General features: G+C 42.7%; 1 protein-coding gene across 1 annotated transcript in view; it reads left to right on the top strand.

The window, feature by feature from the left end:
* lrrc6 (leucine rich repeat containing 6) overlaps positions 1-11,935 on the top strand; it is an 82,854-nt gene extending 70,919 nt beyond the window's left edge. The window contains exon 11 of the mRNA XM_039004485.1: positions 11,782-11,935. Coding sequence (XP_038860413.1) covers positions 11,782-11,935 — 154 coding nt within the window. The remainder of the gene's footprint in view (positions 1-11,781) is intronic.
* The last annotated feature ends 337 nt before the right edge of the window (positions 11,936-12,272 follow it).

The raw sequence follows: 12,272 nt of genomic DNA, 5'->3' as shown, positions 1-12,272 counted from the left end.
GTATTGACGCTTTGCCTGTTTGATGGTTGTCGGAGGGCATAGCAGGATTTCTTATAAGCGTCAGGGTTAGAGTCCCTGGCTTCTGGTTGGGGTATGTACATACGGTCACTGTGGGGACGATGTCATCGATGCACTTATTGATGAAGCCGGTGACTGATGTAGTATACTCCTCAATGCCATCGGATGAATCCCGAAACATATTCCACTCTGCGCTAGCAAAACAGTCCTGTAGCTTAGCATCTGCATCATCTGACCACTTCCGTTTTGAGCGAGTCACTGGTACTTCCTGCTATAGTTTTAACCTGTAAGCAGGAGTCAGGAGGATAGAATTATGGTAAGATTTACCAAACGGAGGGCGAGGAAGAGCTTGGTACATGTCTCGGTGTGTGGAGTAAAGGTGGTCTAGAGTTGTTGCACATGTGACCTGCTGGTAGAAATGAGTCTCTGGCCACAATGAACATTTTCTTGTTTGCTTATGGAGTTATACAACTCGTTGAGTGCGGTCTTAGTGCCAGCATCGGTTTGTGGTGGTAAATAGACAGCTACGAAAAATATAGATAAAAACTCTCTTGGTGAATAGTGTGGTCTACAGCTTATCATGAGATACTCTACCTCAGGTGAGCAAAACGTTGAGACTTCTTTAATATTAGATTTCGCACACCAGCTGTTATTGAAAAATGTACACAGACCACCACCCCTCGTCTTACCGGAGGTAGCTGTTCTGTCTTGCCGATGTGCGAAAAACCCAGCCAACTGTATATTATCCATATCGTTGTTCAGGCCCGACTCGGTGAAACATAATATATTACAGTTTTTTATGTCCCATTGGTACGATAGTCTCGAAAGGAGCTCATCTTGTTTATTCTCCAATGATTGCACGTTTGCAAATAGGACGAATGGTAGAGGCGGGTTACCCACTCGCTAACGAATTCTCACAAGGCACCTGGATCTGCTTATCCTGTATCGGCGTCTCCTCTTTTTTTTTTTTTTTTTTTTTTTTTTATCTTTATTTTAACAGGGAAAACAGACTGAGACCTGGATCTCTTTTACGGCTGTGCCCTGTGTAAACATGTTGACATGTACAGTTTTAGACATACAGACAAGAACATTTCAAAACATACACAATTCAACAGAAACAATCACAGACAACATCATATTGATCCTCCATAAACATTTTAAAATGGGCAAGGGACACCAGAGTGTCTAACTTAAGTTGGATCTGCAGTTTGTTCCATAAATAAGGTGCAAAGGAACTGAAGGCAGTCCTACCCAACTCTGTGGAGACCGCAGGAGTCTCTAATGTAATCCACATCTGTGATCTGGTTTTAAAATTAGTACATCTTGTGGAAATTAATGATGATATATATGGAGGTAGTTTTAAAAGAAGTGCTTTATAAATAAACAAGAGAGCATGTTGCTCTCGCCTCACAGATAGAGAGACCCAACCCACATGTTGATATAGGATACAGTGATGAGTTCTGTAACTATCACCCGTGATAAACCTGAGTGCACAATGGTAAATAGCATCCAGTGGTTTTAATGTGTTTGCCGATGCATGCATATAGATAATATCACCATAATCTAAAACAGACATAAAAGTAGCCTGCACAATTTTTTTCCTATTTACAGAGGACAGACAAGCCCTGTTTCTGTAAAGGAATCCTATCTTGAATTTGTTCCCAATTCAGTAACATGTTTTTTAAAAGAAAGCCTATCATCTAACCATACCCCTAAGTATTTATATGCAGAGACCTTATTGATTTGAGTACCATCCAAGCTAGTGATTACAAACGTGTTTCTAACTGAGAGTTTAGACCTAGAAAAAAACATGACATTTGTTTTCTTAGCGTTTAAAACAAGTTTAAGCTGTAAAAGAGACCCCTGTAGTATCCTAAAATCAGACTCCAACTGCATTAAAGCTTGGTCCGCTGTTGGAGCAATAGAGTACATCACTGTGTCATCTGCATATAAATGGAATTTACAATATCTGACATCATCACCAATGTTGTTTATATAAAGTGAGAACAATAGTGGGCCAATTATTGAACCCTGAGGGACCCCTTTAAGTAACTGTAAGGGGTCAGACTTGACCCCATCGACCATGACGGCTTGAGTTCTATCTTTAAGATAGTCATAAAACCATCGGCAGGCATCAGTGCCCAGTCCTATAGATGACAGCTTACTCAAAAGGATAGCATGGTCTACAGTGTCAAAAGCTTTTGACAAATCTACAAACAACGCAGCACAGTGCTTTCTATCGTCTAAGGCATTTGCAATATCATTTACAACAAGCATAGTGGCCGATGTGGTACTGTGTTTAGATCTAAAACCAGATTGATTGGTACTAAGAATACTGTTAGCAGAAAGAAAAGATTGTAACTGTTTGTTGACTATAGATTCTAGAATCTTTACCAGACAAGGGAGCCTAGAGATGGGTCGATAGTTATCCAAATCACTACCGTCACCTCCCTTATGTAATGGCAGAACAAAAGCTGCTTTCCACACCTTAGGGATATTTCCTGTGCTTAGTGTTAGATTAAAAATGTGTGTTACTGAACCAGCAAAAATAGGTGCAGCACACTTAAGTAAGTACGGGTCTAAATTGTCAGCGCCTAAGGATTTCTTAGTATCAATGGCACACAGGGCAATTAGAACCTCTGCTTCAGTTATTTTCTGGAAACTAAAAACAGGGTTACCATTTTTCAGAGTAACGGTTGAAAAGCAAGACGAAGAATCAACTAACTGGCCAGTACCACAAAGTCCACTTTTCCTTTCAAATAAAAAACCAGCAGAGATGAAATGCTTATTAAAAGCATCACAAATATCATTTTTTTCAGTTAGAATACAGAAGTCTGAGGTAATTTGCTTAGGAAGAGAAACAGCAGAATTCCCCCGTTTCAGTGAATTAACGGTTTTCCAGAATTTTGCAGGATCTCCTGCAGAATCTGTCATAGCATTAAGGAAGTAATTTGATTTTGCCTTTTTGACAGCTGCAGTACATTTATTTCTCAATTGCCTAAAAAACAGCCAATCAGCCGGAGTACCTGTTTTCCTCGCCAAGGCCCAGGCCCGATTCTTTTGCAGGAAAAGACCTGACAATTCAGGAGAGAACCAAGAACTGGTTCGGTTTCTTACTCTGTGATTCTTAAGCGGGGCATGTTTATCAGACATAGAGGTAACAATAGAAGAGAAAAAAGCAAGGGCTAAAACCGGGTCCAGAAAGCAGCAAGTAGATAAAAGCTCAGAGTGATATAAGTCAAGGATAAAAGCTTGCTGTGAGAAATGTTTATAATTTCTCTTAGAGATTATACAGGGATCAGAGTGTTTCAGCCTGGTATCTCTAATACAAGCAATAGGGCAGTGGTCACTGATATCATTTGCAAAAACCCCACTGGCTCTTCATGCGAATGACAGGGATTTGGGACTGGTCCGGGGGCAGCACTAAATCCTTCGCATCCGACACGTTCAACAAAACATCTTCGGCCAGTTCGAGGTAAATAATCGCGTTTCTGATTACCAGAAGCTCTTTTCGGTCATAAGAGATGGTGGCAGAAACATTATTTACCAAATAAGTTATAAACAACGCGAAAAACACACAAAATAGCAGAGTTGTTTAGGAGCCCGTAAAACGGCAGCCATCCCCTCCGGCACCATTCTAACATTCTAAATGCGAACTGGTTCTCAAACAGATTAGTATGAATGTCTCACCCCATGTTCAAGAATGGCCGTTTTCCCTTATTCAGATTACAATCTCTCACTTTTGGTAATTTATTTAGAAAATCTCCATAATATCGCTATTTCTAAAACAAAATTGGTTGCAATTTTAGTTTATTCCACCAGATTAGACAAAATAAATATTGCAACAAATATTATGGTTAAAGTCAAATATACTAATTGATTAAAAAACAACATTTGGGGTAAAAATTATTCAAAACAGTATAATTTTTGTAAATGCATTAAAGACCAAAATTGGCTAAAGAAAATTGTTATAAATACAAAGTATATCAGTTTTTTATTTATTGACCAAAAAATCACAGCTGTGCCATATAGATTGCAAAATAGTGGGGAAGAGGTTTTGGATGTACCAATTCCATGGCACATGGTTTATGAACTGATACACAAAACGATGCTTGATTCAAAACTTATACAAAATTATTGCAACCAATATACTGTTATATATATGGAGGATAAACCATCCCAGTTCTGCAAATTTTGCTGCGAAGAGACAGAATAATGAGATAATTTGTTTTGGTACTGTCCGTATGTAGCTTGTTTTTGGTCGCAGGTTCAGGAATGGCTGAAGAATTGACACATTTACATGGAGCTAACTCTGCAAATAGCACTGCTGGGTGATTTAAAAAATCTATCGATCAATAATATAATAATACTCTTACACTCTTAACAAACGTGTTTAGCTTTCATTTACAATATGAAGAATCTATGAGAATAGAAAAGTTCAGAATTTTTGTGAAACATCACAGCACAGTTGAAAAATGAATGGCAAATAGAAGGAGGGGTTGAGTGGAGCTGAAGGATGGGACTAAAAACAAACAAAAGGTAACTATTGTAAAATATACGGTGTCTGTCAAATGTATTTTGTATGTATAAGCTGGAAGTAGAAGCCTAAGTGTTGTTGTCCATTAGTTTACTCCAATTAGGGGAGGGCGGGGAGGGTTAGGGGAAAATAATACACCACCATTCAAAAGTTTGGGGTCACTTAGAAATGTCCTTGTTTTTGAAAGAAAAACAATGTTTTTGTCCATTAAAATGACATCAAATTGATCAGAAATACAGAGTAGACATTGTTAATTTTCATGCATTTCAAGGCTGCATCGAGACAATGAATTTTCAAAGACCCAAGCCCAGCTCAGATAATCCCTACCATTGTGTCGCTGAGTTGTTGTAATGCTGCAGCAAATGTACATTATCCCAGGAGCGTTGGCAGTCACAATGTAAGTTACCTAACTCCCCTGAATGCCTCTGTCAATCCTACAGCTATTGTATACAGTAATCATGTGCCTATGAACCAGAGTTATACTATTAGCACTGAGGCGGTGTGCCCTAGTAGGAAGTCCGATGTGTGCAGCTCTACCCTGCACTATCAGCTCAAACATAAATAACATTGTCATGTCTACAACTGATAAGCTTAAGAAGCAAGGTTCATGAAATCAATAACTTGCTAGTAACAAATTACATTCATATTCTGACTCTGAAACTCACTTAGATAATATCTTTAATGATACAGTGGTAGCAAAACATGGTTATAACATCTACAGAAAATACAGAAATGCCAATGGGGGCAGTGTTGCAGTCTATATTTAGAGCCACATTCCTGGAAAGCTTAGAGAGGATCTCATGTTAAATACTGTTGAAGTAATATGGCTACAGGTTCACCTGCCTCACCTAAAGCCCATTCTGGTGGGAAGCTGCTATAGACCACCAAGTGCTAACAGTCAGTATCTGGATAATGTGTGAAATGCTTGATAATGTATGTGATATCAACAGAGAGGTATATTTTCTGGGGAACCTAATTATTGACTGGCTTTCATCAAGCTGCCCAATCAAGGAAAAGCTTCAAACTGTAACCAGTGCCTGGAACCTGGTTCAGGTTATCAGTCAACCTACCAGGGTAGTTACAAACAGCACAAGAATGAAATCCTCAACATGTATTGATTACATCTTTACTAATGCTGCAGAAATGTGCTTGAAAGCAGTATCCAAATCCATCGGATGTAGTGATCATAATATAGTAGCCATGTCTAGGAAAACCAAAGTTCCAAAAGGCTGGGCCTAATATAGTGTATAAGAGGTCATTATTATTATTGTTGTCTATCAAAAATTACAAGCCACCTGGGCCAGACAACTTGGATGGAAAATTACTGAGGATAATAGCGGACTTTATTGCCACTCCTATTTGCCATATCTTCAATCAAAGCCTACAAGAAAGTGTGTGCCCTCAGGCCTGGAGGGAAGAAAAAGTAATTCCGCTACGCAAGAATAGTAAAGCCCCCTTTACTGGCTCAAATAGGTGACCAATCAGCCTGTTACCAATCCTTAGTACATTTTTTGGGAAAATCTTTTTGACCAGATTTTTAGCACGCTTATAGGGAAGAACATTCAACATGCACGCACTTAGATAAATGACTAATGATTGGCTGAGAGAAATTGATGATAAAAAGATTGTTGGAGCTGTTTTGTTAAACTTCAGTGCGGCTTTTGACATCATTGATCATAGTCTGCTGCTGGAAAAACATATGTGCTATGGCCTTACACGCCTGCTATAGTCTGGATAAAGAGTGTTGTGTCTGGACTATCATTAAATGTGAAGACTTATTTATATAAAATCATTTCTCTCGGTTTAATTATTACGTGATTAAACTAATCATGTAAACATTAATTAACTAGGAAGTCGGGGCACCACAGAAAATGTTGAGATTACAAAGTTATAATTTTCCGAATATAACTCTTCAGATATTTTAACATCTGATCAATTAGTCTTCTATTAATGAATGATTCATTTGTTACCTCATTAGTCTCATTCCAAACGTCGTAAAATTATTGGTTATCTGCACGAACCCTAGTTTCCATAATGAATCAACAATATACAAATTGGCTTAATTATTTATTTTACTAACTAACTAAATAATCACAGAAATACATAAAACAAACAGTAGATGTTGGTTACTAACAATGACAGAAAAGTTCCTAGTGGGCTAAGCCGATATGATGGCTTGGTAGACAAAAGAAAAGGGGTGGGGACTGAGAAAGCGGGAAAGGCTAAATGGATTCACTACACACAGTGGATAATTATAATGTAACGCTCGTCTTTATGTGGAAGAGAGGAGGACCAAGGCGCAGCGTGGTGAATGTTCATGATGTTGAATTTTAATGAATTATCCAACTAAACAGAACACTGACAAAATACAAAATAACAAAACGACGTGAACAGACCTGAACTTGAGAACATAAAACATGAACGCACGAACAGGTAGGAACAAACGAACGAACGAAACGAAACAGTACCGTGTGGTGAAACAAACACAGACACAGCAACATAAAGACATAACATAGAATGCCCACCCAGCTCACGTCCTGACCAACTAAACAAGGCTAAACAAAGGAAATAAGGTCAGGAACGTGACAGTACCCCCCCCCCCCCCCCCCCCCCCCCCAAGGTGCGGACTCCGGCCGCAAAACCTGAAACTATAGGGGAGGGTCTGGGTGGGCATCTGTCCACGGTGGCGGCTCTGGCTCTGGACGTGGCCCCCACCCCACCATAGTTAATCCCCGCTTCCGTGGCCTCCTCATAATGGTGACCCTCCAAATTAACCCCACTGGACCGAGGGGCAGCACCGGACTGAGGGGCAGCACCGGACTGAGGGGCAGCACCGGACTGAGGGGCAGCACCGGACTGAGGGGCAGCACCGGACTGAGGGGCAGCTCCGGACTGAGGGGCAGCACCGGACTGAGGGGCAGCTCCGGACTGAGGGGCAGCTCCGGACTGAGTGACGGCTCTGGCAGGTCATGGCTGGCTGACGGCTCTGGCAGGTCATGGCTGGCTGACGGCTCTGGCAGGTCATGGCTGGCTGACGGCTCTGGCAGGTCATGGCTGGCTGACGGCTCTGGCAGGTCAGGGCTGGCTGACGGCTCTGGTAGGTCATGGCTGGCTGGCGGCTCTGGCAGGTCATGGCTGGCTGGCGGCTCTGGCAGATCCTGGCTGGCTGGCGGCTCTGGCAGCTCCTGGCTGGCTGGCGGCTCTGGCAGCTCCTGTCTGGCGGGCGGCTCTGGCAGCTCCTGTCTGGCGGGCGGCTCTGAAGGCTCAGGACAGACGGGCGGCTTTGAAGGCTCAGGACAGACGGGCGGCTCAGACGGCGCTGGGCAGACGGGCAGCGCAGGCGGTGCTGGGCAGACGGACATCTCAGACGGCGCTGGGCAGACGGGCAGTGCCGGCGCTGGGCAGACGGCAGACTCTGGCCGGCTGAGGCGCACAGTAGGCCTGGTGCGTGGTGCCGGAACTGGTGGTACCGGGCTAAGGACACGCACCTTAAGGCTAGTGCGGGGAGCAGCAACAGGGCGCACAGGGCTCTGGAGACGCACAGGAGGCTTGGTGCGTGGTGCCGGAACTGGTGGTACCGGGCTGGAGACACGCACCACAGGGCGAGTGCGTGGAGGAGGAACAGGGCTCTGGAGACGCACTGGAAGCCTGGTGCGTGGTGTAGGCACTGGTGGTACTGAGCTGGGTCGGGGAGGTGGCGCCGGATATACCGGACCGTGCAGGCGTACTGGCTCCCTTGAGCACCAAGCCTGCCCAACCTTACCTGGTTGTATGCTCCCCGTAGCCCGACCAGTGCGGGGAGGTGGAATAACCCGCACTGGGCTGTGTTGGCGAACCGGGGACACCATGCGTAAGGCTGGTGCCATGTATGCCGGCCCGAGGAGACGCACTGGAGACCAGACGCGTTGAGCCGGCTTCATGGCACCTGGCTCAATGCTCAATCTAGCCCGGCCGATACGAGGAGCTGGAATGTACCGCACCGGGCTAAGCACACGTACAGGAGACACCGTGCGCTTTACCGCATAACACGGTGTCTGCCCGTACTTTCGCTCTCCACGGTAAGCTCGGGGAGTTGGCGCAGGTCTCCTACCTGACTTCGCCACACTCCCTTGTAGCCCCCCCCCAAGAAATTTTTGGGGCTGACTCTCAGCCTTCCAGCCTCGCTTCCGTGCTGCCGCCTCATACCACCGCCTCTCGGCTTTAGCTGCCTCCAGCTCTTCACGAGGGCGGCGATATTCTCCCGGTTGTGCCCAGGGTCTTTTTCCGTCCAGTATTTCTTCCCATGTCCATTCCTCCTTGCGCTGCTCCTGCTGCCGCTGCCTGTTACCCCGCTGCTTGGTCCGGTTTTGGTGGGTGATTCTGTAACGCTCGTCTTTATGTGGAAGAGAGGAGGACCAAGGCGCAGCGTGGTGAATGTTCATGATGTTGAATTTTAATGAATTATCCAACTAAACAGAACACTGACAAAATACAAAATAACAAAACGACGTGAACAGACCTGAACTTGAGAACATAAAACATGAACGCACGAACAGGTAGGAACAAACGAACGAAACGAAACAGTACCGTGTGGTGAAACAAACACAGACACAGCAACATAAAGACATAACATAGAATGCCCACCCAGCTCACGTCCTGACCAACTAAACAAGGCTAAACAAAGGAAATAAGGTCAGGAACGTGACATATAATCATTGAAATGCTAATCCTTTGCACATGAACGGCCGCTCATTCTAGAATAATTGCAATTTATATATTTACACCCGTATGTCGTTGTTGTCTTCTCTGTGGAATCCTCGATCTTCCTGTAGAGTTCATCAGAGTCTCTGGTTAACTTTCCCAGAAGTCACAATGTCTTTCGTGGTTGTACTTCAGAGTACCATTCAGAAATGTTGTAATAGAATAGATGCTTCGGCAGTTGTCGGTATTCTTGTTCTAGGTTTACGTAATTTCTAGCTGCAGACTAGTAATTTGTGTCGGCTAGAATTTGCTCTTATTCTGTAGTGATCAATTAGTCTCAGAGTTTAACCATTTCCAGCCATGTAGCCAAAACTACAGCCGTATGGTCTCTGTGGCCTATAGAATTGTTGCCATTCCAATGTGGGGACTCCTGTCCCGTCATTCTCTGACTTATTAACCATTCGAAATATCTGGCTTACCGTGGGTCTCTTTGGCATGAAATGTACATTTCGTAATGGGTGGTTTTATACTCTGGAGTAAAAAAGGGGGTTACATGACCCCAACGTAATGTCTATGCTCACATGGGCGTGGCCACTGACTAGGTCATCTTTATATGAAAATCCATACTCTCATTTAGAAGGTTAACATCACATGATATCTTTTCACAAACAGTTTCATATTTAATCACGTATGTTTCCTGTCTTTCATGAGATCACCAAATGAAACACACTCAACATGACTGTCACTTAAGTGTCCACGGACCATTCACACATTCTCAAAAGTAGAAATATTGTTTAGTTCTCCCATTTTGGGGATTATGAGTTTTGAACTAAGATAAGCTTTTTGTTCTGGTAGACTCTCTCCCTCAAAACTGCATGGAAGTTTCTTCCAGGTATTTATGACCTGTCGTAAAGTAAAACTGTCGAGAGAGTGAGAGAGGGGGGATATGCTCCTCCCCCAGGGCACATCATGACAAGAGTTACCTGTCTAACAGAACACAGAGGGTGTACTTTAATGGAAGCCTCTCCAACAAATTCCAGGTAGAATCAGGAATTCCCCAGAGCAGCTGTCTAGGCCCTTTACTTTTTTCAATCTTTACTAATGTCATGGCACTAGCTTTGAGTAAAGCCAGTGTGTCTATGTATGAGGATGACTCAACACTATACATGTCAGCTACTACAGCGAGTGAAATTACTGCAACACTTAACAAAGAGCTGCAGTTAGTTTAAGAATGGGTGGCAAGGAATAAATTAGTACTAAATATTTAAAACACTAAATGCATTGTTTTTGGGAAAAATCATTCACTAAACCCTGAATCTCAACTAAATCTTGTAATAAATAACGTGGAAATTGAGCAAGATGATGTGACTAAACTGCTTGGAGTAACGCTGGATTTTAAACTGTCATGGTCAAAACATGTTGATGCAACAGTAGCTAAGATGGGGAGAAGTCTTTCCATAATAAAGCCGTCCTCTGCCTTCTTAGCAACATTATCAACAAGGCAGGTCTTACAGGCCCTAGTTTTATCGCACATGGACTACTGTCCAGTCATTTGGTCAGGTGCCACAAAGAAGGATTAAGGAAAATAGCAATTTGCTCAGAACATGGCAGGGCAGTAGGGGTGGCCCTTAAATGTATGCATGTCAATCTCTCATGGCTCAAAGTAGAGGAGAGAGAGATTGACTTCATCACCACTTGTTTTTGTAAGAAGTAGTGACATGCTGAATGCACCGAGGTGTCTGTTTAAACTACTAGCACCCAGCTCAGACACCCATTCATACCCCACAAAACATGCCACCAGAGGTCTCTTCACAATCCCCAAGTCCAGAACAGACTATGGGAGGCACACAGTACTACATAGACCCATGACTACATGGAACTCTATTCCACATCAGGTAACTGATGCAACAAAAAAAAAGATTTTAAAAAATGGAACAGCGGAACAGCGGAGACTGGAACAGCGGAGACTGTGAAGAGACACACACACAGGCACAGACACACGCATACAAATACACATGCTAACACACACACTCTACACACATGTACACATGGATTTTGTATTTTAGATATGTGGTAGTAGGGTAGTGGTCTCAGGGAAAACACACTTAATGTGTTGTGAAACGTGTTATGAAATGTAATGTCATGTAATATTTGTAATTGTATATAACTGCCTTAATGTTGGTGGAGATCCTTAATAAATACAAATAACTTGAGGCTATCTGCCGTCCAATAAAGTGATGTGTGTCCTGCCGTGGAGTATTTCTGTGTGTGTAATGTACTCTTTGTGTTTGTAATATGCATTATGTGTAGTATTATAAACTGTGCATACTTTATAAATGACAAACATGCATTATTTAGCACTTCCCTGACTATTACATGTGGTTCCCTGGTACAAGTCAAGAGCAGCAGTATAATGAAAGTATTTGATGTACACATTTGGAAGGAAGGAAATATTTATTTAATATTTATAATCTTATAAGTGACATACAATTTGTATAAATCCTTTCCATATGGGTTGGTTAACTTGGTATTTGTTTCCATTGTAGGAAAGGTAACAGTCGGCAGAGGTTGGAGGTGGATCCCAGTAAACACTCGGGGGTCGACTTGGCCAACATTGTCCCACGAGAGAACAAGTCTGGAGAGCAGACCACCTTTTATGATAACTTTGTGGACGACCCAGACGTTCCCCCTTTGATGTGAGAGTGAAAATCAAAAATCGGTCGGACAAATTTGTGAACACATACATCTTCATATCATCTGACATCAATGTAAAACATGTATTTAATACAGTAAATGCAAGATATGTCTATCCAGCAGATCTGTTTGAATGTTGTGCAAGTCAGAGATGCTCATAGATGTCAGTACAGTATATCATTGTGTATTAAGTTATGATGGGAGTACAATAAACCCTCCTGAACGTGTGTTTAGTTGCTCTGTGGTCCATTTTTATTTGAACTGACTTATATCCTTTCCTGTTTACATTGGTGATGTTCCCCACATAAAAAAAAGAATATAGTTTAGTACACACTGTAGTATC

This window comes from Salvelinus namaycush, chromosome 11 (genome assembly GCF_016432855.1).
Source record: "Salvelinus namaycush isolate Seneca chromosome 11, SaNama_1.0, whole genome shotgun sequence".
In the NCBI taxonomy this organism is placed as follows: Eukaryota; Metazoa; Chordata; class Actinopteri; order Salmoniformes; family Salmonidae; genus Salvelinus; species Salvelinus namaycush.
This window is presented reverse-complemented; position numbering and strand designations above follow the sequence as displayed.